Genomic DNA, 27,562 nt, shown 5'->3' with positions numbered 1-27,562 from the left:
CGTGCTTGTTAATTTACTTAAAACACGTTGGCGGGCTATATAGTTGGTATGAATCCATGATAGAATCTGTAAGCGCGACTCAACGAGGACGTAGAAAGAAACATACACAGAGACAGCGCTGTCGTTGTGTATCTTTCTGTCTACGTCCTCATTCAGTCGAGCTTACATATTCTATCATTGTTAATTTAGTTAGTAAGCGAATGTTTGCAACTTTATACGACCGCTAAAACTATTATCCTTACTTGAATGAATGAATATTTATTTCCACAAAACAAGTGCAATACAGTGTTGTGATGGGAAAGTGGGAAAAAAAGCTGCTCATGGCGGCTTGACTGGTCCCAAGAACCGAGAAACATCTGAGTAGCAGGTTGGAGCAACTTATTTCGTAATGACTAAAAAATTTGCGATTATGTAAATACAAAGATATTGATATCTAGTCAGTAAAGAAAGACATATTTGAATCATAATTGAATCAGACATAGTTTAGACGTGAAGAAAGACATAACTGAATCATTTAGAGGCGTGAAAAAGTTAAAAAGATCAACTGGAGAATACGACAGTACATAAATTTCATTACTCTTCAGTTCATTGAGTAGCCTAGGCAGTCTAGAACATAGCATTAGCATGCCATAATGGGTACGTGAGCGGGGTGTGTACCAGTATTCCGGAAATCGGGTTGTGTAAAGAGCTTCACGCTTGTTGAGTTGGGCTATTGACTGTATAAGGCTTATATTGATTTTGTGCTCCTTTCTACAGGCTATTGCCAGACGGCATTCCATACCATTTGCAATTTTCGAAATTTTAAGCTCTTGAAGTAAGGAGGCAGATGGGAAATCGTACGGCTTGTTACATATAGCACAAACTGCTTTCTTTTGTAGCACGTACAATTTCTTAATGTTTGTTGCAGAAGGCATACCCCACACAAGGCAACAGTAGTTTAAGTGGCTCATGAAACAGGAATAATATATGAACTGTTTAATGGAACAGGAGAGAGAGTTCAGTGAGCAGATCAAACCAGAAATTTGGGACAGTTTGCTTGCAACAAAATCTGCATGTTTATTCCAGCTCATGTGTTGGTCAAAGTGTACACCTATATAGATTTTACAGATTCAGCAATTCCAATCGTAGAGATATTAATCCTGAGGTTTTCTTGTAAATTGACCTGCATATTTTTAGCCCGAAATAGCACTCCTTTAGTCTTTGAGGAGTTCATACTTAGGCCGTTCTTGACTGACCACTTATATAATTTTTCCTATACGATATTTGCCTTTGAGACTAACTCAATTGGCTTTTTAGATGAAAGATATAACGTGGTATCATCAGCATACATTATAAAATGTGAGTCTCTATCAATGTTCACTAAATCGTTAACATAACTATTAAAGTCAATCCTTCGTATAGCTGTCTTCTAATTTGCTACCGCAATCGGTGCTTGGCATTTCAGGCGAAACTGCGACTTTTTTTCTCACTTTTCTTGCCGTAGTAGTATTATGATTGTAATGGTGTCTGACGTATTACATAGGCCATGTAACACCAACATGCGATGTGTGCGCATATGGGTGTATGCTATATGCGCAGCATGTATGCTATATGTGTACATATAGATGTAAGAAATATGTGTGCTGTACTGCTGAATCAAGTTACCGCGGTGTCCAGCTCAGCTGAACAAAAATCGTAATTTAGTGGCAAGTAGATGGTTCCTTTCATGCGTGCACTAGGGCATCAAAGACTGCAGGGAGCAGTAAAAGTACCTTTAAAAACTAGCTCTGCTTTGTTGGTGTGGACAGAATACTTTGCTGAACCATGCGCTTATAAGTCGATGTGAACCTGTCGACAGCATTGGCCCCCACGCTGCTCAATATGATATATGCATGTTTGTACAACCGCTCAAATAATTACCTAAAACACAGTGCCACCCAAGGAAATACAGTTTTCTAAGATGTATGTTAGGCTCTTGCAGCTAAATTACATTGTAAATTTATATTTTAAGAAGCACATATGCCCTATATCCTGTATCTCTAATAATTTGATGTGATGACAGGGCTTCCTATATAAAACCCCTATTAACACGCGGCGGGTCTGCATATGGGCAAATAGACATGTTTTTATGGAAGGAGATGTCACTATGGTGACGTTGTTGTCAAAACGCTCCCATTCACGAGGGTTGAAATGTGGGATTGTTGGGAATGCATCTTCAAAGGGTGTACGGTAGCGCGATTAAAAGACGGGACAAAGGAAGACACACAGGGACACACACAGCGCTAACTTCCAACAATGTTTATTATCGAAAACCAGATCGCACTTAGCCAAGCTAGACAGAGACCTGTGCTCACGCATCAATGATACGAAAGTTATTAAAATATTTAGATTTGTTGATGATTATTTAGTGTTTGTCAATGTTAAGCTAGGCAACTTTGACACATAGTGTTCAGCTGTTAGTAATATTATACGCGAGTGTATTTGTCCACTGGAAGTTACGTTCTAAGTGCCCATAAAACAGAAGATCAAGTTGCTTGATGTTAAATTTACCTTCGGTGATGATCTAACTTGCTGGTGTTACAGTCCCAGGACAAATAAACCGTTGCTGTCATATCATTCAGCCCATTCTAAACTGGTAAAAAGAGGAATTGCGAAAATGCGTTTTACTAACACACTTACTCAATCATGCCATCATTGCACTGACGAAGCATTCACACAACAGGCCATGCTGCTACATGAAGCAGGCTATCCCAATCGTGTTCTGGCATCAGTTGCAGAGGGAATACTTAGGCAACTGCAGCAGTCAGGGACTTATGAAGGTGCGGAAGGAAATAGCAACCGAGAGAAAAAAAGACCAACAGGGATACCTTATACCCACCGGTTGTCGCACGACCTAAAGAAAATTGCCCGCCGAGGCAACACTGATGTTTTTTCTGCACCTAACAAACAAATCAGCCTGTGCAGGAAAACAAGACCAGAAAAGAAAGAAAGTGCTCCTAGCTGCCAAGTTAAACACTGAAAGAAGTTTAGAGCTTGTAAGACATAAACTATATATCGTATACCCTTATCATGTGGGAAGTATTACGTCGGACAGTCGGGCAGATAGATGCATTAATGATAGACTGCGCGAACACAAAAATAAAGTGGACAAACTTGTATCAGATGGCTTTCTCTCCCTTCATTGTAAGCAACATAAGTGCTCCCCTCTCTTCGAATCAACAATCATTACTGGTAGAAATAAGTGCGAACTCACTAGACTTATAATAGAAGCTGAGCAGATTGATGCCCTAGGGGATTCATGTATCAGCAAACCGTCATTGGCTCTCTCTGAAAAAGAGCTGAAATTTTTCCGCAGGGCTTAACGTATCACTCACGAAGATGTTTCGCTCTGATAGTTTATCTGTTCACGTGGCTGTGACTCATGTTGGCTGAGTGTATAAGTGCGACCTGGTTTTCGATAATAAACATTGTTGGAAGTTAGCGCTGTGTGTGTCCCTGTGTGTCTTCTTTTGTCCCGTCATTTAATCGCGCTACCGTACACCCCATGAAGGTTCACATTCAATTATGTTTAGCAAACTCAACGTCAACTGTCGTTCGACGCACGCTGTTTAGTTGCGGATTTCATATAGCGTCAACTTTTCAATATTCAAATGCGACACAGAAGAAATTACTCTTCGTAAGAGTTACTCAAAGGCGTGGCATTGCAAAATTTGCCAGCAATGTCTGTCTAGCCTCTGAGTACGACTAGGGTTCGCCTGGTAGCTTAGGCTATGTTGACAACCACGAATGCAGCTTTTTGCGCACAAGACGAGAACAGAGAAGAGGCTAAGACACACGAGCGCAGCCTTTGAGAACCATGTCTATGACGCAAGTGTGTGCGGTAAAGCTGGTCAGTTAAGAGACACTGTTCTGACGGGACACTGAAATTATGGATGCATCATAACACTGCTGCTCAGCATGGTCCGTACAGTGTCTATCTTAGTGTAATAGAACAGCACTAGACTGTCAAACTGCCGACTATTGACGCTGCGATTGCAGAAGCGACCAGCAACAGTGACTGTAAACAACCTGATGCTGATACTCCGTTGCCTGCGCGACTTAAAGTCCGCTCTGGCTGAAGAGCGGCAGAGAAGGAGGACAGGGAGGTCCTTGGTGTTGTCACTGGACTCGCTTGCTGTATTGTGTTTCCAGAATGACTGCCTTCTGTTTCTTCTTCTTCTTCCTCCTCCTCTTCTTCCTCTTCCTCCTCTTCTTCCTTTTTGACTTCCATTATATCTTCCTCCTCAGGATCCCTGCATGTGCCATTGTCAGGTGCAAGTGCGAAGAGTTAAACGAGCAAAGCAGAAGCGCTGAGCGGCGAACAGGCAACAAGCATGTCTATAAAAAGTGGCACGGTGTGTGCATTGACGCTCATATATTTCCGTGCGTGTAACTGTGTGCTTGCTCAAAGCGCGCAGTGGCACAATTAAAAAAAGAAAAGGCAAAATGCTACCTTAAAGAACCTCTAGCGCCGGCTGTACTATAAAAAAAAGTAACTTAAAGGCCAACTGTAACCAAAATTTTGAACCGCGTAAAACGCCCCGTTTCAGATAAGACATACAGTAGCCTCTGTGGAAAATGTTATGCTTGAAATGCGAGTGAGCGCTTCACAAAACGCTCGCAAAAATTAATGTTTCTCACACCGAAACTCAAATATCGCCGCCATTACCAGTTGCCGGAAGTGACGTAATTTGGAGACTGCAGAGAACCAGCGACCGGCTTGTCTGCTTCCGTATACCGCTCCCGTGTATCAGCGAACAGTTCCCGCATGTCTGCTTACCACAGAGTTAGTATACTTTGCTAGCTGCTTCGTGCGCTGTGCCGACGCCATTGCGCGCCCGCGATGTTCTTTCAATGCGAATTATTCTCCGGGTCAAGCCGGTTTTCTCTATGTGGTTGCCTGCGTTCAACAAGCAGAGCCTGCATGCGTTCTGCCTCCGCTCGAAGAAGAGCGCATTGGGGTGGCCAAGGTAAAGGTTCGAATCTAGTCCGGCTATCCACGCAGTTACTCCACGTCTGCGAAAATGCGACGCACTACAGTCTAGTGTGGCTGGCGCGGGAATAGAACTGTCCTTTTGCACGCTGGAGCCGCTGGAACAGGGTGCATCGCGCGCTAGCTTGGCTGACCAGCAGAATGTATACAATTCGGTTTCACTGATGCGAGCGTGTTGAGTTTGCGCCTACAACAAACAACAAAGCGCTAGCCCGGCGCGCACTTGTGGGCTTGCGCTGGGGCAACAGCTGTTCGCCGCGCTACTGTGGGTCACGTTTAAAGGGGCCCTGAACCACCCCTTGGGCTTGGTGAAATAACATAGTCCGCGGGTAACATACGTTGTTGTGAACATCTCAGCCAAGCTCTGCTGTCGTACGCGGTCCGTGGAGCTCGCAAGCGGAGCGCGAATCCACCTTTTTCTCAAACGTTCTCGTTTCAAAAACCCCATGCTCCTCGCTCTTTTCTGTGTGCTCTATTTCGTCATAAAGCACTCTCCTATACGCGGCTGCTGTTGGTCGCTGCGCTCGGCTACACCGCGGCCGCCACGAGGTGCCGCCACGAGTCCAGTGGCTAAGCGCACTGCGGCTCTCTGAGGACAGCCGTGTTTGGCTTACGTTGAGCGCGGTATAGGCACCAAATCGGAAATTTGAGCTGCGCGCCGCGTTGACGTCTCCGCCGTAGCCTTTGCAGTGCAAGGCATTGAAGAACGAAGGGGAGCACAGCTGAGGCCGTGTTAGATTGCCGATAACTCCGCTTCTGCTGAACGCACTGAAGTACTTTCTGCGGCAAAGTGGTTCTAAAATAGTCTATCTTCACTTCAAATGTCTTTCTCCACTTCGATGAAAAGTGGTTCAAGGCCCCTTTAAAAGTGCAGGGTTAAAGGGGCCCTGAACCAACCGTCGGGCTTGGTGAAATAACTTAGTCCGCACGTAGCATACACTAAAAAAAAGTTTACACCCTTTGGGTTGTAAACCCAAAGGCTCCAAACAATAATCGGCTCCTTTGGCTCCAAACAATAATAGTCATCTGTCTTGCCTGCATTTCCTTGCTTTAACGCTGCGAGCCTGGTACTTCATAGTCACGAACGGCTTGAGCGTTATCAGCTTGACACAGCATTCTCGACAGGAAATTAGCGAGCGCCGAGTTTTTAAGAGAGGAAACGCAAGCAAGGCAGATGACGATTGTTGTTTGGGGACAAGACAAGCCCCAAAGATTGTTAACATTTTTTTAAAGTGTACGCTTCTGTGAACATCTCAGCCACGTTTTGCTGTCGTACGTGGAGCTTAAAAGCGGGTCGAGAAATCACCTTTCTCTCAAACGCTCTCTTTTCAACAGAAGCCAGCCTCCTTACTTTCTTAAAGAGGCAAGCTTACGATTTATTTCGTAATAAAGCGGGTTCCCATACGCGACTGCTATTAGTAGCTGTGATCGGCTAGAAAGAGTCGATACAGGGCCGCCGCGAGGTGCTTGCCGCTACTAGTCCACTGTCTAAGCGCACTGCGGCTCGCTGAGGACAGTCGCGTTTGCCTTCTGCTTAGCGCGTCGTAGGCACCAAAGTCGGAAGTCGTGGCGTGTGCGTTTACATCCAAAATGAAAATTTAACTGCCCGCCACGGTGACAATTAGAAGGCGGAGCGTTGCAGGCACGCCCCACTTCGCCGTAGCTTTCGCAGTGCAAGGCATTGAAGAAGACACGGGCGCACAGCGGAGGCCATGTTTGAGTGCCAAGAACTCCGCTTTTGATGAACGCAGTGAAGTACTTTCTGCGGCAAGTATTTCCGAAGTAGTCTATTTTCACTTCAAATGCCTTTCTCCACTTCGACAAAAAGTGGTTCAACGCCCCTTTAAGGTGATCTCAGCGTCTCCGGCATGACTCGTTCGACTTCGCAGGCCGCTGCCTGGCACGCTGGAAGCGTCGGACTCGTCGACCGACCAGACAACCATAGGGTTTCATACAATAATTACTAGAGGGAACTCTGGCGCTAGTGTCTGCGGGAACTGCAATGGGAGTGATTGTGCATTCCAGTATGGGAATTATGGGAAGTACGTGAATTTGCCTAAACTTCGTCCTTCTGGCCTCAAACGACCTTGTGACTTTGTAAGCTTGTAATTTTCGACAATGTATTGCGTAATAAGTAATCCTATGAACATCATTAAAATTGTCCGAGGGCCGGATTCGAACACAGGACCTCTAGCACAAAGACCTGTAATTGAAGCCATTAAGCCACGGAGCTATGCATCGACGAGCGATGTGAAACGCCCTTATACATTTATCGCGGCATGCCAGTGCCTTGAGACGCTTGACGTGCTTCGATTTGGCCATCTCGAAAAGCTCATTCGTTGTAATTAGTAGCGATTGCGCATGTTCACAACGTCTTCTGCACTTCCAAGAGTATAATTACTAAGACGGCGCCGAACAAAACAACACACGAAGAAGGGGGACACGAGACCCCTTCTTCGTGTGTTGTTTTATTCGGCGCTGTCTTTGTAATCATGCTTAACCAACTAGTCCACCAACACATGCTCGAAGAGTATAGATTGCTCTGAAATTTACGACAATGAAGACATAAAAAGCGTAATAATCAAAGCCACAAGAACGTCTGAATTCACAAGCACGAATATCACAGAAATCCATGTACTTTCCATCATTCCCATGGTAGGTCAACGACTGCAGTGCCAGAGTTCCGTATAATCTATTGCAGGAAACTTTATGCAGACAAGTACTAAGGTAGCGAAGCTCCCACAGAAACCCATACGCCTTGCAATGTGCAATGACGACTTATGGAAGCATGGCAGCGCTATCTACATTTCGCGGGGCCAACTTCTCGGAGCAAAAAAGTCAGCGTTTGCCGTTCGTGAATTGTTGTGCCAAGTCGTCTACTGCGCCAGCTCACGTCACATCGCATGCAAAGAGGGAACAACAGTACAAATGAAGCGTAAGTGAGAACACTCGCCACAGCACCGCGTCACGGTCGGTTACAAGTACACCCATCTGTATTTATAGACGTCATTCTATAACAGCAGGCATTACACCGGTGAACCTTGATAGTTTTGCATGAATTCAGAGCAATGGGTTCATATAGGTATTGAACTAAGTACCACATGCATGTGTTGTTACTACCAACACACGTCTGTTATTTCGTTAAGATTAAATCAACATTACGTTAAAATAATTCACAAAAAAACACTTTAACCTTCACTAACACAGCACGCGTGCCACCTGTACTTTCTTTTTGTGTGTTTGTGGCACTGACGTCATAGCTAAAGCTTATTATTTTGTGAAAAGGCGGTTAAAAAATAAAGTTACTGATCTAATATTATAAGGTTAGTACAATAGATATTGTCATTACCTTTTAGGCTACGCATAAGAGTTCTGACGACATTACAGTGTTAAATAGTGTAATGGAACCTTCGCAAACTCGGCGTGCATCGCCACGAGCAAAATATAGAAAGCCTGGGGCAGAAACTTGTAAATGGTTCGGAAAGGGAACCGTTCACTTGGCCTCACCTCATTGGTCAAAATTTTGCTTGCGCCATAGGTCGTCAGAGACAGCGGGGCGCCACCGCAAATTTTGATCACGTCACGCATCTGTCAATCATTTTCACAGCGAACCCGTCGTTGGCTAAGAGCGGAAACGGCGAAGGAGTAGTCCGCTTTGGGTTCCGTTGCTGTGGCTTGGCTGTGGCTTGCGACCCTGGCCGCGCGCGGCGGTCGCACGACCCAAGAGACATGTGGGCGTCACGCGCGCGTGCGTTGGTTGCTTCGGAGGCTATCACTTGCCCTTCTGGTCTGCTTGACGTTGCTCTTACAGTGTGGATCACGGTTAGAAGTGCGATACGCGTTCGAAGAGATGACGGATAATTATTTGCACTCCCCCTGCCGGCTTTCTAAGTATACCTTTTGCAGGCTACGCTACCAACTGGAGGAGGCTCTCGTACAAGCGTACCAGTGGTAATTCCACGTAGAGGAAGGAATTGCGCGCTGCGGTTCATTGCCACCGACCTGCAGCTCCCAGAGGTCGGTCGGAAGCGAAGCATTAGTCGGAGTGGCCTAGATCTCTGCCACCGACACTGTCCACGAAGTCTCTCTCGCAATTACTGTGTTGGCCGGTAGAAGGGCCGGCCCTTCTACCGCCGGCCCTTCTAACACCCGCCGCGGTGCCTTTTCACGGGCATTTGAAGACGCCAGACAATGGACAGCGGCGGAGGCCACTGTGCGAGGTCCACTCTGGAATTTAGAGGCGCCGGCTGGGGTTATCCAGAGTGCGAAAGCCCTCCTCCTCCAAGTCGAGAGCCCGCCCCCTCCAAAAAGGCGGGTCATCTACGATGACGTGGAACTATGACGTCGAGCGGAGTGTTTATAAGCAGCTGTTTGTCGCTGCTACACTGTGCTCGAGCGCTCGTGCTCGTTAATGTACTTGTGAGCTGTGTGCTCGTTTGCTGTATGCTTCGTCTTGCGTGCCCCATTTGGGAGCCACGCTAGACTGTCGATCTATCTCTTGTTTGAAATGTAAATACTGTAAATAAACCCTGTACGCCTAGTTCCTCCCAAGTTCCTCTCTACGACCTTTAATTCCTTCAAATGGTGGCAGCGGCGAGATCGTCCGACAACTCCTACAACTGGTAACAGCGGTGGGATCATCCGACTAATCTAATAGCCGTGTCGGAGTTGGGCCCTAGCTAAAGCTTCCTCTTAAGATTCCACCCCTGTAAAGCTTCGTACTCATAATTATTCGTGGATGAAAGCAAACAGCCTGTGACTTCACATTCTCCTACTGTAATGACATTGCCTGTACTTTTTCAAATGCTACCATTGGTGACGTATTTGATGTATAATTTTCATCGACTAGTGTTTTGCCCCGGAAGATGTAGTCTCGCTTCAATCGCACGGGACCACACCTGAACCGCGCCTTCGTGACCATGTGAAATTATACATCTGTGGTAAGTAGCTGAGGCTCGGCACGGCCGGGCCAACGTTTATAAGTGTATCTGTTAACGTCCGACCTCTCTACATTTTCCAGTCATTAAACTACTTCTTCTTCTGTTAACGTTGGGCCGGGCTAGAGGGGTCTACCCGGTCTACCCTCTAGCCCGGCCGTAGGCTCGGTGCGCTAAACTCACGGCCAGACAGGCCGGAGCCGTGATAAATTTTGCTCATTTCGCTCTGCGACATCGCATTCCTGCATGGCTTGCCGCTGCATCTACACGATGGCCGCCGCGCCGCGTTCTCCTTGGTGGCAAATGCACCATGCGGTTCCTGCTGACAGCGTTTCTATCGCTATGTCAGAAAGTGTCTCATTCGTCTACTTCAACGCGTCGCACGCGCGAAATGTCTCGAAGGTGGTGCACTACATGAAATGATCGTTGGTGAATATTGTGCCGGAATACAACCTATACCTATGGCTTTCGTGCGTCATTGCGGCTTATATATATGTAGTACTTATAGTCATCTAGAGAAAACGTTTTCCAAGCAGATTTTGCATAGGTAGTTGATTGTGCTGTTGAAATGTAGTTTATGCTACTTCGTCAACTGCAGTTTACGTGATTTGTGCGCGCTGGCTGGTCCGCGTCACTCTTGGCTGCTGTGCCGCGGTGCACTCTTGCGCTCTGAAAGCTGAGACAGGAAAGATGTGTTCGGGCTTCCTCTACTCAACACTGTATGCTGTACAGCCATCGCTCGTGCCCGAGTACGTGTTCGAGCACCCGACAGCCACACAACGTGTTAGAAGTTCTTCCAACAGCTCAAATTGCCTGCGCAACAGAAAGCACGCCGAGAAAAACACCCATCAACTTGCGCGTGTTGCACGAGCGACACACCTGGACGTCTAGGCCCAAATGACAGATCGGCAGTCCTGTACGGTTCTCCAACCTTCGCCATATTCGCATCGCTACCGCTTACCGCCAGGTGCACGCATCGTCTGCGTAGGCGATATTTAAATGCTGCTAATAAGAAAATTATACAATTACTAGCCCCGCAGATTTGCCAAGGTTATACTTATAGTATATGCTAAGCATTTATAGGCAAATGAGCCCAAGTGAAATTTCGTTGCAGTTGACCGTATCCTTCTGTGATGTGAAAGTATGAGGGCTGGTCTAACCTATGGCCTTAAATTAAAGCTCCACCTCATTCGACATTGCTCTTATTTGTACCAACCTTAATCCACCTTAACTTCAATCCACTTAAATCCACCTTAATGCAATTTTGGAATGAGCCAGGTCAGTTTTTTGGGTGTGGGCCACGGTTGTTCACTGTGTCATTTTGCAGTGCGAGCCGCAGCAGGTCTAGCGCCGAGAACGTGACGTCATCACTTGGTCACGTGTGTTTTGGTACCATCAGATAATAACGCCGGACGCCGCATTTACCGCTTCATGAGGCATATACTGTTTTCGCATTAAAATTGCGGTAGCCAGGATAAACGACGTGGCAGATAGATATAAACGTCCAGTTTCGCCCAAAAGGCGAAGCATCGATTGCGATAGCGAATTAGCATACATCTGTACGAAATAGGGATAGCTGTTTTTGCGACCGCCCACCGAGTACACATCGCAGATCGCATTCAAAATATGTGCACCAGCGCAACCGCGCCGCACGCCGCAACCGCCGAAGTAGAAGACCCCCCCACTTCGCCCCCCCCCCCCGTGCCTAGCGCGCGAGGGAAGACGGTGCGCTTATGCGCGGCTTTCCTCGCTTGCGCGCGCAAGATTAAGACGCGATCCGTCGGCTAAACCTCGCAAGCTTTCACTCGCATACGGCGCTCGGAGGCGATGTTATCGTGTTGGGGCTTCATATGGAATTTCACGGCGGTGGCAGAAATGGGCCTGGAGTGTCCATATAATTGCTATCACAATACCGCGCGGGAGATTTAGCTTCTCCGATACTCCAGTTAGCGCAGGTGGACTGGGCGTTTTACCGTAGGGGCATAGGCGTAAACTTTAGCGGCTGGAGCGGTGCAGTCACCTGGTGGGACAAAGCTCAACCATGCAAACACAGAGCTAGTATTGCAGTAACAAAGTGTACTCTTTTTCGCTGCTGGTCTAAATTTTTGTATAGGCGTAATTGTGTCACGATTCGCCGCTACTCGCCGTGGTTGCTCAGTGGCTATGGTGTTAGGCTGCTGAGCACGAGGTCGCGGGATCGAATGCCGGCCACGGCGGCCGCATTTCGATGGGGCGAAATGCGAAAACACCCGTGCACTTATATTTAGGTGCACGTTAAAGAACCCCAGGTGGTCTAAATTTCCGGAGTCCTCCACTACGGCTTGCCTCATAATCAGAAAGTGGTTTCGGCACGAAAAACCCCATAATTAAAATTTTTTTATTCGCCGCTGCCGAAAATTTGCATCAGCAGCGAAGTAGAATATACTTGCCTGATGAAATGTTAGCTCTGTGTTTGCGGCTCTGCTCCACGAGGTGACAGCACCTATCAAGCCGCTCACGTTTACGCTTCCCACCCAACGCCCAGTGCGCCTGCGTTTACCGGGACGTGACTTTACAATTGCTAGTAAGTACAGGGGGGCGTGGTACTTGCGGAACGAAGATATAGGCGCACAAAGTCCATTCATGATTTAAATTTGTCAGACGCACACAAAAGAAAATACAGCGTCGTATGAATAAGCTGGTTTTCATAACCATGGATGTCTTTCTGCGAGTCTCTGGATCCCTGGAATCCTTTGTCTGTTATATGGAGAACTGTTCATGGCCTCCGTGCAACCCCTGGACAGCGCCACCCATTTAATTCCCTGGCTCTTTCAATGCGAAGGGATTGAAGGCACAGAATCCCTCTGTAGGAGGATTGCCGGTGAAGCAAGTTCAACGGGAAGTGCAGGCTCACGAACACTCACCAGTCTGACGTGATCCCCGTACGGAGTGCTGTTGTAACCGGCCGTTCGCCCTGCCCAGTGATCAGCGTGTATTTCCGACAAAGCTCCCTTCGGAGGGAAAGGGTAACAGATCTCCGGATAGGTGGGACCTGATGTGATCGGTCTACTGACGCCGGATTGGGGGAAGTGACTGAACAATGACCACGCAGGGCGTAAAAAGAGCAAAGGACGGCGGGAGTAATCGGCTGCTACAACTTGATGAACTTTTTCTGTAATACTTTGAATTTTCTTGTAAATATGTAAATATAAACGTATTTGTAAAACGTCCTGGATATCGGGCCCAGCCGCACGTTACCTTACTCCTCCACGAGCAAAGTACATGCCACATCTTCGGACCCCCAGTCGCAACAGTGCCCTATTTCTTCGGAGGAACTGGAGGCTGCGCTTGCTTTATGCAGGCGTTCCTCAGCGCCAGGACCAGATGACATTACATACCGCGCTCTGTGCAACATTGGTGAACGAGCTCAAAAAGCACTCCTGCTCCTGTGCAACAATTCGGGGCAAACTGGCATGGTTCCCCAAGAATGGAAGTCAAGTCGCCTGATAACGCTTCTCAAAGCTAGCAAGTCGTCTTTGAACATTGCGCTATACCGTCCGATCGCACTTGCTATTTGTGTAAGAAAAGTAATGGGAAAAGGTGGTTTTAATCCATCTAGAGTGATACCTAGAGCACTGTGAAATTTATCCGTAGCCGTTGACAGGATTCAGGCGCGGCCGTTCACCTATAGACAATGTTGTCGACTTGGTAACATCGAATTCCAGAAGGCCTGTAAACGCTTGTCTGCTGGCGTTTCTAGTAGTTAAAGGCGTTTATGAGAATGTCAACCATGAAGCCATCCTTAAAGCGTTAGAAGCGATAGGACTTGGTAGCAATATATATATATATATATATCTGGGTTGCGATAATTCTACGTGCTCACCGGGGATGGCCCAACACCAGAGTATTACAGTAGCCGCGGAGTCCCTCAGACGAAGTAGTAAGCCCAACGCATTTTAATCTAGCCTTGACTGAACTACTAGAGGACCTATCAAGCACCGTTCTACGCTATGTACGCCTACAACATCAGTATCTGGACTTCAGGGCTGACATGGCTTCGCGCTCGGCTTCAGAAGGTGGCCTCATCGACATCGATCATGCTACCTTTGTAAACGAGGAACTGGAGGTGACGTGAGAAAAGTGCGCAGTGGTGGAATTTACCCGGAAGCCAATGTCTGCATGCGGCATATCAATCAACGGACAAGTGATATCGTCCATCAGAATTCACAGGTTCTTGGGGGTTGTGATTGACAGAGACCTGTCCTGGACTCCTCACGTGAACCACGTGAAAAAGCGACTGATTGCTATTTGCCATCTGTTCAGGTTCCTTGCAGGAGAGAACTGGGGTGCGTCCACACAATCCATGATACAGCTGGACAGGGTGTTGTTTGTTGGGTCTCTCCGGTCCAGCCTACCTGTTATATCACACACCTGCAAAACCAATTTGCGTACATTTGAGAGCATTCAAGCCCAAGCTCTGAGGATATGCCTTGAATTATCACGAAGTACGTCAACGACTGAAACCATTGCGATTGCTCAAATTATTCAACTGCGATGCACATCGCCGTCGAGACAATGCGTGCACATGCCGTGCACATGCCAGGCACATTGCCCGGACCCCTTGCCACCACATCACCGCAATGAGCATGGAAAGACCCCGCACGTCATTTAGCACAACTCTCAGTGCATATCGTGCCTCGCTTACATCGGAGTACACACCTGCAGCCAGACCGGTGTCGCCTCCAGGGTGTTTGTGCCATACTGAAGTACATCTCAGAATTCCAGGACATCATAAAGTCAGATCTACCACCGTCTGCACTAAAGCAATTGAGCTTACTCCTGTTGTACGAGAGATATATAGTAACCACATACACATCTATAATGACAAATTGACTACATCGGCCAGTTCTGGCGGTGCTGCGTTGATGCGTACAGGAGGAATAACACTGCGATTCAAGACGTCACATGTCACGACGTCCAAGGCTGCAGAACTCATGGCTATGCGCAATGTGCTTCAATTTGTTGACAGAGAGAGTCCTGGTACGTGGGCCTCGAGACCGGCTTTACGCAGCATGCGATCAGTTCTCCGACGTGGAGCTCACGAACAGCTAAGATACGAAATTGTCAAACTTCATCAAGACTTGAAATAGAAAGGCCACAAAATTATTTTCCAATGGATACCTGGACATTGAGAGGTCAGTGGAAATGATCAAGCAAAGCTGCCCGAGAGGCACATCAAGAACAACACAGCGTACCCATTCCTCTTTCCAGGACACGCTGCAAGGCAGCTTCGTCACCTGGCACGCAAGCTTCCTTTAACAGAGTGGAACACGCCAAATAGAAGGCGCACCAGGTTGCACGAACTGAACTCTTCGCTCCAGTTCCGACCTCCACCGAGGCTGCACAGACGTGACCCATCGCTTCTATACCGGCTGTGGTTGCGAATGGCTTTAACGAAGGCGTACACTACTTTCATTGAAATGACCGACAGTGCTGCGTGCGAAGTCTGCGGTGGCGAAGAGAACATCAAACATTTATTGTGCCACTGTCATCGATTTCAATCGGAAAGAGCAACATTATCTATCGCATTGCGACAACTGGACGAGCGGCCGTTATCCGTTCAGGGGCTACTTGAATACCGTCCCTGTCGCTCACCGGCCCACTAAGCTGTAAAGGCACTTTTGGCTTTCTTCAGCGCGACTGGCCTATCTGAACGCCTTTGACTTGCTCAGGGCCTCCGCTTGCGTGCGCGAGCTCACCGCGGCTTTCCTCCTCCTCCCCTACCTCTCGCCATCTCACCTTTCTATTCCCTCTTTCACGTCCCTCAGAGTAGGGCAGCCAACCAGACGCATTTCTGGTTAACAACCCTGCCTTCTCTCTTTATTTCCTCCTCATTCTCCTCCTGCTATTAGCAAACGTGATTATCCGAGCTGCAGCAAAGCGACAAGGTTCGGAACGGAGTAGTGCACGCTTTGCGTCGATTCCTGGCGTCACCATGCAAGGAAAAAAAGAAAAGAAAAAAGAGACGAGAAGGTCGCGATGAAGCCCGTGCCAGCGAAAGCTTGCGCCACTGTTGGTCTGCACTCGTAATGAAGAGGAGAGAGAGAACGGCGTCACTGATGCACCTTTTCATATTTCTTTGGGTACTGCCATACTGGGCCCGCAGTGTCAAAGTACTGAAGTCCGTTCGCATCTGTCGAGGGCCGCACCTGTGAACTGTGCACCGTCGCTCTCGAGGCACAGCGCGGACTGAACGGAAGAGGCTCTTATGAGCCATATCGCCAGACTATACGTTACTTATCGTAAAAGACGTTAGGGTGGCGCGGCGCATTCTCACAGCGGTTACGCCGTGAAGATTATTGTCTTTTCGTCGCGGCCACGTTCGATTATGTTAACGTTACCTTAGGTTAACGTTAGGTTACGTTAGGTTAGCGTAAGAGGCGTTAGGGTAGTGCGACGTATTCTCATAGCGGTTGCAGGGGCGCCAAGCGTCACCGACGGCCTTTTAGCCACTTGCGTTCAAACGCGGTTGCTAAGGCGCTCTGACTTCTAGCTATTCAATGTATGCGGCCCGGCCGCTACTACGGTCCCTACTGTTCCCACGGAAACACCTGTGAAGTTATTTCGAAGGTACATCGCCGTAAGGCGCGAGAAAGCTATGGTCCGGCACGACTGACAGCACGAGCGCCGCAGGTGCGAGACACAGTCGAGATGGTCGCCAAATGGGGCGTCAGTGCCCTCTGCTGCACCTATTTCACCGCGCCGGCAGCCAGCGTCCCAGCGTAAACAAATTCGACCATACTCCGCAATGCCTGCATGCCTAGGGACAAATGCATACAACGCGCGCAAACAAACCTCCTCCTCTGTACTGCCTAGGCAGTCATATACGAGCGTTTAAGTGCGCCTAGCCGGCGCGCGGTGCTGGTCTAAGAGTAGTGTAAGTGTCGCAGATTCTCTAGCGTGCTGCACAGACAGGGGTGGAGAAGGCACCACTCCGCGGCCGAATTCTCGGTTGTAGCCACCGTTTTCAGCGTAAGAATTACGCTCCCCGTATCATTCAGCGCGATGGCGCACGCAGTAGAGACGGGTTATAGCGCAGGCTTTTAAGTGTGCCCGCCAACAGCTCTCCTTTTAGCCAGTCAAATCGTTATGCGCTGCTCGTACCATATGTGCAGAGAGTTTTTGCTCGCTCACATCAGACACGCTGGCGCACTGCATGCGCAAGTCATTTTGCGTACCTGCTTTTGCGTCCGTTACTACGGGCCCCTGTGCCTGCAGTACAGAGCGTGCCCCCACGAACAGTGCAACACGAAGCGACCTGCGTGCAGTGTCGAGCTTCGGCCTGCGAGGAATCGAGAAGGGCCGAGCGAGTCGAACACTTTACTGAACAGGATATGGCCATGAAATGTGACTGATATGGAACACTTCTGATTGAAAGGGCCTACATACTCCGTTTAGTCGAAGTCGTAGATGTCGTCGTCAGCCCGCCCCTCGGAAGGCATGACAGATATTCGAATTTTGAGCGACACTAGCACGCATAGGGTGGTCAACATCGTCCTGCTCTTCTCTCTCCCTGGATACGCCTGCTGCTGGCCGCCTCGGCTGCTAAGAAGAAGACATCACGCATCAACACACCGCCTATAGACTTTGTCCCCAACACGAGTGCGCGCATATCAGGACTTACTGTTACTTCCTCAAGTAGTGCTACCTGCAGGAATAACGTACATAGCACCATTGAAGTGAAACTGGACTTTTGGGCCCATGGTGGACTAGAACTGCTGAAGCACTGCCGAACATTTATTACCAGATATTCTCTACAGAGAAAATCTGAACTGGCTCGTACCGGCGACCAATGGTCACTACATGTAGGCGCAATCTCAGATCGTCCTCGCCGTTGTTAGACAACGGTTGCTGTCTTACGGGGAACGCCGATCATAATTTTTGTGAAGATTATAGTTGTTAATCTGTGGCGTGTTGGTAATCCATACTCAAGGTTTTCTATCTAGTCCCTGTTCGTTTGCGCCATTCTTCATTGATTATAGCTGCTCGGACGAGAATGTTACTGGCTGCCCAAGATGTGACTATGACGTTAACTAAAGGTATTGTTTAAATCTTATTGTCCTTAACCTATTAACTAAAGACTGAGTTGTACGACCTTGCAGGATCACAGCCCAGTTTCCAGAAAAAGCTGTTTCTTTAGAGCAGTGGCAATACCAATTTCAGGGACCTGTAATTAAACCACACACTTTAAAACGTTGCCAGCATATAACACTTTCGAGTGTTTTTCACCAAAACACCTCACCAACAAACATTCCGAGCTGTATGCACAGTAGTGATTATGTTCGCCCAGTTTCCACCAAATTTGGTGTCGGTGGCTGTTACAGTTATTTCAGTATACAGCCTAATTCGAAAGTTCTTAAAACATACTAATAAGACTGCATGGCGCGCTTGCATATGTTCTTTTACTGAAAACAACTAAACAAGAAATTTTGCATTCCATACACATCACACTGCTTCCTATTTCCAGGAAATATTATTTCGTCGAGGACACCTAGGGCGTCTCATAATAAGGCACAATAATCAGGAGAAAACGAGGGTTCGGTAATTAATTGCAAAGCTCATAATTAAACCAGAAACGTTACTTCTTGTCACTCCTTACTCTTAAAAATGCCCATTTTCATAAAATGTAAACTCGATGTCATCTAGAGCTCCCCCGGGACACAGGAAAACGTAGTGGATAACGGCAGAGCACCTTCTGAATACAAGGCTATATTCATCCTCATACATTTAACTTCGAATGCCCATTGGACATAATCTTCCCCCAATTCTCTCCACATTTGGTTGGTGGAGTTCTTTCACCACGAGGGGCAAAATTTTGCGCCAGTTGTAAAACACTTATTAGAGAGTTTTAGCACAGGGGACCCAAACGTTTTGGGGCCCCAAAGAAATAGCGTAAAAACCACTGCGCATGTGCGAGACGCAAACTACGTTTGGGTTCTGCGTCGGGTACGCAATTTCACTGATTTATCGGGAGCCTCAAACGCTGCCCCAAAAGCTTTGCATCAACAAACATAGAGGCACCCATCGAAGCCACGGCTCTAACCTATCACCAAACTGGGCTCCATTCGTCGTAACGCGTGAAGTTCGCAAGCTGTGAGAAGTGAGTGCGGTTATCGCTTTCTCTCAACTAGCGTGTGTTATTAAGATTGATTCGTTAGACGCCGCTGATTCCGAATTAGATTGTCGATTTCATGGCTCGTACGCCTAACACGGCTTAACTTGGCTGGTGAAGGCACGTAAAGGTGGTTACTCAAAACTAAGCGCAGCTAATTGCCTGCTGCTGATAGAGTAACCTCTAAATTGCAATTAAACGCGGATACATGAATGGCAAAATTACTCTTACCATAAAATGGTATATTTTATTTAGTTACGTATATTAGCCTTCTCTCTTTCCTTTCTTTCTTTCTCTCTTTCTTTCTTTCTTTCTTTCTTTCTTTCTTTCTTTCTTTTTTTACGCCGTAGTGGTTCTGCGAGTGCAAGACGCTATCCGCAGACGCAAAGCCCTATCTTAAAACTCTTCACTTCTGCGTGCCCCATGCTTACACCCACAAAGCTCTGTGGCCCCAAACTTTTCGGTCCCATATATTCTAAAACTCTCTATTACGCTTAGGAGAGCACAAATCAGTAACGTGTTGCAAGAGCCGTGATAAACCTACACACCTTGAACTTTTCCTATACACATCACCTGTAATTTTTGCCTTTTTCTGAAAATATAAATAAGGCGCCTCGTTTCGGTCGCTCAGGACTACGAGTCTGTATATTACGCATAAAGACGCGGGGAAGAAATGAGCATTCAGTGAATATTTGCAATTATCATAATTAAACCAGAAGCTTAAAACTGTCTCCATTTCATACCTAGCATTGTCCTCGTTTTCAGTGCAAGTAAACTCGGTGCGATGTAGAATTTCTTATAAGCCTAACTGTCGTTCCGGCGCCCAAGGAGTGTCACAGTTTCAAGGAAATAAGTACGGTGCACATGCCCCAGCTTGGTCAGTGCTCTTTTCAACCCGTTGTCCGGCATGACCCGCGACTGAGCACTTATCACAAGTCATCTTGGTACACCGGGAGAACATAGCAGATAACCCTCTAACGTTTAAAATTACTTGTTTAAAGACACTTGTCTTGCGATATCAATATGAGTACTCCAGGCACATTTCTGCTGTCGCCGTGAAGTTTCGTATAAAGTCCAAGGGCGATAAAATTGTCGTCGCGCGCTGTTTGTGTGTGCGAGTGAAAGCGGACGAGGGTGAGCCGGCGTTCGCGGCTCGATCTTGCGCACGCAAGCGAGGAAAGTGGGGACGAAGGGCGCCGTCTTCCGTCGAGCGCAAGGCTAACGGGGGGAGCGTATGGAGTGGGGGTGGGGCGTCCTATGTCGGGCCGTTCTATCTTCAAAGCCATCTGCGACGGGGACACAGTTCGCCCGTGCCCTGTGTTTTCGCGGCTTAGTTCACGTTGGACGCGAGACGCAGCACAAAAGTCAATTCGCTCGCTGCTGCTGCCGCACTTCCTCACTCCGACCTTTTGACAGCGAGTTTCCGCTGTCGTCAAGTGAAATGTGTTCATGTCTACTCGTGCGCGCGTGGCACCATGCTTGTTAATTTAGTCAGTATGCGTATGTTTACAAGTTTATACGGCCGATAGAACTACTATCCGTACTTCGTGCAGCTGTCCACTAATTTGCTATTGCAATCGATGCTTCGATTGCCTTCCAGCCGCGAAACTGCAACTTCTTTCTGTTTCCTTTTTTACCAAACCCGTAATTTATCCGCGCATATATTTTCACTTCGCAGTCACATGAGCCATAAATTTAATGTTCCCCTCATTTTCATAAAATTTCATCTCGGTGGCTACTATAGGTCTCCCAGAACAGCGGGCGCCGTTCACAAAACACCCGAAGCGCTTGCATTTACTACAAAGGCTGTAATGAGCCCACGCACTTTACACTTTGCCTACACATCACCCGTAACGTGGTCTCATTTGCACCCTATATAAATGAGGTGTCTCGCTCTGTTCACAAAGGACTTCGGAGAAACCTATATACTTCATGCTTCGTGGAGTGTATGGAAAGTGTTAAAAAATCAGCTATTCGGTAATTACTTGTCAAAGCTCGTAACTGAGCCAGGTACGTTAAATGGTCACTAAATAATTTGTTCAGTTGAGTTAGATCAATAGATTATTCGTCAATAATTGTTCGTCAATTATTCGTCATCGTGTCTCTGTGCCAATATGTCTCTTTTTCTGGGTAGAGCATTGCCGCCGAATGTCACAGCTGCTGCTCAATTTGAACCACCCGTGCCAAAACGACGAGTTTACGTAATATTCACGTGACCACTCTCTATGATACTCTCTGTGAATCAGCCAGTGCTGGCGTCATACGAGAGGTACTAGAGACCGCAAGAGGTGGTGCCGCTTCAATTTTTAAAATTAAAACTAAGCTTTCTTTGCCTCTTCCTTCGACTTCCTTCCTGCTGCTGCTGCTGTCTTGCACGCCGCGTCGTGGATGGTTCAAAGCATGTGTATACATTAAAGGAGCGTGGCACAGAAAAAAGGAGACGCGAGAAACTCGTTTGCCTTTTGCACCGCGTCGAATATGCACAATACCCTCTAGAGCTCCGCGGGTGTCGCCACATTAGCCTCTTGACAGCTTCCATTATCCATGACCTCCTCAAAAGCGTTGCAGAAATTGCAGTGCTTACCTTTCTACCAACGTGCAAGTCTAGATAGAAGCTATTGGCCTCGAGCTCCACCACTGGAAAAGCTGGCGCCACCGTCGGCGTGACGTGCTAGGAGGGATCACGTGGACATAGCGGCCGCGTCGGCTGCTTCGGGCGCGCCGAAGCGAGCTGAAAACGAGTTTAAATTCCCTCGTACGCTGCGGTCCTCATTTAGTGGCGAAATTTTCCCGCTTCAAGTGTCTCCTTTACAACGCTTCAAAGCACTACAATAGGTAGTGGCTGCCTTTGAAGGCGCGCAACATGGTAGGCTACTGCTCGGTTCCGCAGGGCCGGACGCACGTAACGGAGGCCGGTGTCAGCCTTATTCACACGTAGCCGCGGGACAAGAAGCTGCATGAAGCTTGGCTCGCGAAACATAAAACCGGCAAACAGCCATCGGCTACAACTCGGGTATGCAGGAAGCACAGACGCGAGGAAGATTTCTGCTACGTCGCCCGGTCTGCGATGTTCTGAAAACGCGCACTGAGACGCTCGCCCGAGTCCGCTGCCCGACTAATGCCATGACGGTTTGGTCTATGAATTTGTCGATGCTATAGATGCTCGCAAGTTCAGTGGAGTGGAAAGGCAGCGGTAAGAAGCACACTCAAAAAAAAGCATGGCATATGGTCATGTTTGTGTTATGAATTAATGCACTGGATTACAAAAAAAGGACCAGCGGGAAATTGCACGCTGAGAACACCGATAAACATACAGTGCGACGCAACTCGAGAAATAATATTGAAAGGTCAAAGAATTTAGAAGAAAAAAAAAGATTGAACCGTCGCGACGGGACATCACAGTCCCCGTAGGCGTCGAAGTCTCTACAATGAAATTATTTTTGAACAGCTCTGATAGCGCCCACGCAACAATGGTTGCTTGTATACTGTCAAATGCTCATATTCTACGGCCTAAAGCTCATGGCACGGTGCGAAAACGCGCGCGCGGAGAAAGCGAAACAGTGCGCGGACAAGCGTGCAGACGCGCAGTCGGTCGCTGCGAATCTGCGCGATCGCTGCATTGAGGCTTCGTTCTATTACGCTCCATTTAGTTATACAAACACTATAAGAACATATTTCACATAGTTTGCTCTCAGTGTTTACCTACCTTTCACGCAAGAAGCCGGTTCGGCAGACTCCATCGCGGCGACCGCGCGCAGTGGCGTTCACTGTATGTATTCGGTAAGGAGATAGCATCTGTAAACGATTGTGTGCTTTCAGTTTGCCCAAGATTATTATTTAGACAGTAAGATACTTCTCTCGTTTCGAAAGTACTTACAGAAATGTCCGGGAGAGCTCGCGCGTGGTGTTTTCAGTGAGCGCTGACAGCAAAACCTATGAGGAGCGCGCCGCATGATCCCTCATACTACGCCAGCGAGGCGCTTCCGATAGATGGCGACTCCGTAACTCCTCGCCGCCAATAGTCGGGTCTTTAGAACTTCATAAAAAATGGGAGGTCCCGCCCAGATGACCGAAGCGTGACAGCCGATTGCCTCCGCTACTAAAATAGTCCCGCTCAAGAAACTGTGCGTCTAAAACGCGTAATTCTCGGTATGAATAAATAAATACTTTTATATTCTGATGACTGGTTTGGTAGAGCTCTCGTGAATGGAGTGCAACAGGACATGCCGGATCGCGAGAAAAAAATAACCCTTAGAAAGACAGAAAGCTACGCCAGTTGGCAAGGATAAAAAAAAAAAAAATCCCGTGCCTTCTACAACGCTGCGCGTCGTCTGCTTTCTAGCTTTGATGCAAGGGACAGAAGTAGAGAGAGCACCTCGGCATGGCTTTTGTACTGGTTTACATGTACACGGCACATTTACTGCTCGTTTTCCGAGCTTTAGATGAATCAGTTGCGATTTAACAAGTACTTTAATAAGAACGATGCATTTATCGAAACCATTTCCAAAATACAAATCGAATACAAAATTCAAAAGAACTGAGCGGAAAACACCATGGATCACGCGGAGCATAATTCACCTAAACATGCAAATTGAAATTAGAAATAAAAGCTGCAAAAGACGATTTCTTTTCAAATAAGTTAACAAATTTCATAAGGAATCACCGCAAAAGTTTTGGCGCTACTTGTCGAAGCCATAAGGAGTGAGCAGTAAAATAGAAGTGGCAGGTTTGGTCATAGAAGACATGCGCGTTGTAGCAAATACATTTAACACCTATTTCTAATCCGTTTTCATGCACTGGCCAATCTCGAGTGCGCCCGTGACAGCCGCTGACACCCGGATGGGCGGAGTTGTGATAACAGTCGGGCATTTTAAACTTGCTTTTGGAAATAGACGCCAAGAAGGCGCCGGGGCCCGATAATATATCAAATATATTTTTGAAACGATACGCGCAGCAGCTGTCTTCCTTTTTGAAGATTATATTTTCTGAATCGCTGAGTACAGCCTCTCTTCCCAAGGATTGGCTATGTGCCAAAGTAATCCCCATTCATAAAGAAGGCAATAAATTACACGTTGAAACATATAGACCAATATTCCTAACCAGTTGCTGCTGTAAATTAATGGAACACATAGTAAGTAAAGCCGTCATGACATAGTTAGAAGAAGATAACATATTATATCCTAAGCAACACGGTTTTAGGAAAGGATTGTCAACTATAACACAATTATTAGAGATAACACATGACTTCGCATCAGTAATTAACTCCAAATTCCAAGCTGATGCTATTTTTATTGGTTTTTCGAAGGCTTATGATCGCATCGTGCACTGTAAACTAATCGAGAAAATAAAGTCTATCGGAATTGAACACAATGTAGTAGAATGGATAGTAGCCTATCTGTCAAACCGAACTCAATATGTTACCATAAATAATTATGACTCGGACCAACTCGAAGTTTATTGAGGGGTACCACAGGGGTCCGTATTGGGGCCATTATTATTTGTCATATACGTTAACGACAGCGCTGATTGTGCAGAAAATGGAGTAACATTGCGGCTCTTCGCCGATGACTTGGTAATTTATACAAGCGTGCAAGGAATCGAGGACCAACTTAGACTAAATACTACACTAAGCAATATAGCCCGCTGGTGTGACATGTGGGGAAAGGAAATTAATCTTAAGAAACACAGTATATGACCATAACTCATAGAAGGTCGATCTTTAGGTTCAATTATACATTAATGGGCAACGTTCTAATACAAACTGACACAGTAAAATATTCAGGCATAACCTTTACAAGCGCGTTAAAATGGAATACCCATATCGATAATACATGTACGAAGGCCTTCCGAACACTCGGTTTCTTGCGAAGAAAATTAACTGCAGCACCATCCTGTGTGAAACTAACAGCATATAAAACTTTAGTAAGGCTAATTCTTGAGTATGGTAGCGTAGTGTGGAACCCGCACCAGAAAGGTCTCGCAGAAATTAGAAAGTATTCAAAATAAAGCGTTGCGATTTATATACCATAAGTATTCTCGACACGAAAGCGTAAGTGCTCTTAGAAGCCAGGCAGCACTGCCTACCCTTGTTTGTCGGCGTCGTGTGGCTGTCATGAAATTTCTTTTTATGCCATGTAATGACAACATTGATATAGATAAGTGAGATTACGTGCAGCCACCACACCGACACTCCAATAGAACCTGTCATAATAAACACATCAGGCAGTATCCTACACAGTGCGACACGTTTAGATGTTCATATTTCCCATGGGCAATCGAAATCTGGAATTCGTTGCCAAAGGAAATTGTAGAATCAGATTCTGTGGATGGGGGCTTTGTCGCAAAATGGGAGCCATATTTTGGTTGTTCATCAAAGTATTTAAGTGCGTAGTTCAAAGGTAATGCGTTGGTTGAGTGATTGGACACTATTGCACGTGTGATTGCATACTGCCTTATGAGTTCAAATGTAAATATTGCAATGTGCTGAATAGTGGTGTTTTATAGATCCACGATAACTACAAGAATGTTATACGACTAATATTGCTATTGTTTTGAGCACCTTTTGTTATTCCTTGATTCATGAGAAACAAAGAAAGTGTCTTGTGTTGAATACCAGTGCTGTTGTATGGCAGTTTTTTTTGTTTCTATATTTCTTTGTTCTTTTTTTTTTCCTGTTTTTCCAATGCCCATGTGTATTTTTACAATCCACTTCCTGTTTGGGCCTGTGCAAAGGCCTACAGTATTGTTAATAAAAAAAATTACGAACCTGGGCCGAGAAGGTGATCGAGGCAGGAAAGGTACAAAAAATGCTTGATTCATCGTTTTAAATAACTACTGTTCGTTTATACCCTTACTTTATATATATTGTACTGGAGGCAATGGGCATGGTGCTGGTGCAAGAGAAGAAAACGACGAGAAGTGCTGGCTTCACCGTTTCGATATAGCGCCGACCTGTTTAAAGGGACACTAAAGGTTACCAGAAAGTCAAGTTAAAGTGGTACAGCAATGTTCTAGAACGTCTAAGGCGTCAATCTAATCGCGAACAGAGCTTTAGTAACCGAGAAATTGAGGTAAATGCATGACACGATTTGAGACCCCCAGCGACATACCGGTACTAGCCCGATGACGAAAGCACTCCTCATAATTTGTGTTACTAATACTCAACTACTTGTATTAAAAATATCATTTCATTCGATTATAACACGGCAGAAAATGCTACTTGTCTACGTCTATTTGATTCTAAGAAAAAATAACATTTTGGCGTTACCCTTCAGTACTATGGGTGATCGAAAGGTTTCGTTTTCGCTCGATTCTGCGCGCTCGACACTGCGCCGAGCACGCTTTGGAGTTTCAGTAGTTTCGTTATCGCGTCGTGCTGTGCGGGTTCTGCTGGCTCGCGAAACTTTCATTTCGAACAAGCAGTGAGAATGCCACGTCCTTGTGATGTCGTGGGAAGCCCTCGTTGCTTTCCCGCTCCGGAGAGCCGGTGTCGAGGCCGCCGTCGTAGTACGCAATGACGCCGGCAGCGCGAGCCCTCAGCAGCAGGTCGCGCTCGTCAGTGCTCAAATCGCTGAAGTTGAGCCCAGCATTGCGAGCCAATCTGTCGTTGTCAGGGTCCATTGTGACGAGCGTCGAAGTTTGCGTCATAGAATAAAGTACCAGCTTATGGTCGCGCGTTTCTCCTTCCGCTAGCCAACATACTCCCGCTTTCGCTTAGCTGTCGGCTCTGTCTTGGCTCTGTTTCTGGCCGCGCGTTTGCGTTTTGCGCAGAAAAGCCGTAGCGCCGTCTGCGGACGCCGTTCTACTCACCGATGGCGCAACGTCACTACGAGACCATGATGTCAGTACTCCTCGATCGGAGGGCGGGCGATTTGAACTACGCTAGAGGTACGCGGACGCTTCAGAACGCATTTTCTCCTAAAATAAGTCTCTCCTTGGCACGAAACAAGCGTTTCGAGGTTTCTGGGATGGTGTTTTCAACAGTCCACGTTCACTTAATAGTAACCTTTAGTGTCCCTTTAAGCTTACTGCTATAACATAGAACTAGTGCTGCTGGGCGATGTAATATATATATATATATATATATATATATATATATATATATATATATATATATATATATATATATATATATATATATATATATATATATATATATATGTGCGTGTGTGTGTGTGTGTGTGTGTGTGTGTGTGTGTGTGTGTGCGTGCGTGCGTGCGTGTGTGTGTGTGTGTGTGTGTGTGTGTGTGTGTGTGTGTGTGTGTGTGTTTTCACACCCTTATTTTCAAGAATGTAATAGGTTTTTTCGTTTCTTTTCATGTTTGTTTTTCTTTTTTTGTACGGCGACACAGTACACGAACACACCCGCCACCAACGGTAGGCACCAGACTTTGGCAAGCGTTCCAAAGTCGTAACTTCACTTTGGAGCAAAACAAAACACCATGTAACAAACACGCGGATGTT

At 46.8% G+C, this 27,562-nt stretch overlaps 1 protein-coding gene across 1 annotated transcript in view; it reads right to left on the bottom strand.

The window, feature by feature from the left end:
* Positions 1-244: 244 nt before the first annotated feature.
* Positions 245-27,562, bottom strand: part of LOC142582164 (acetylcholinesterase-1-like) — a 41,526-nt gene continuing 14,208 nt past the window's right edge. Inside the window, exon 4 of the mRNA XM_075691558.1 lies at positions 245-4,271. Coding sequence (XP_075547673.1) covers positions 3,977-4,271 — 295 coding nt within the window. The 3' untranslated portion in view covers positions 245-3,976. The remainder of the gene's footprint in view (positions 4,272-27,562) is intronic.

The sequence above is a fragment of the Dermacentor variabilis genome, chromosome 5 (assembly GCF_050947875.1).
Source record: "Dermacentor variabilis isolate Ectoservices chromosome 5, ASM5094787v1, whole genome shotgun sequence".
NCBI classification, from domain to species: Eukaryota; Metazoa; Arthropoda; class Arachnida; order Ixodida; family Ixodidae; genus Dermacentor; species Dermacentor variabilis.
The sequence above is the reverse complement of the archived record's forward strand: the minus strand, read 5'-3'. Positions and strand labels throughout refer to the sequence as shown.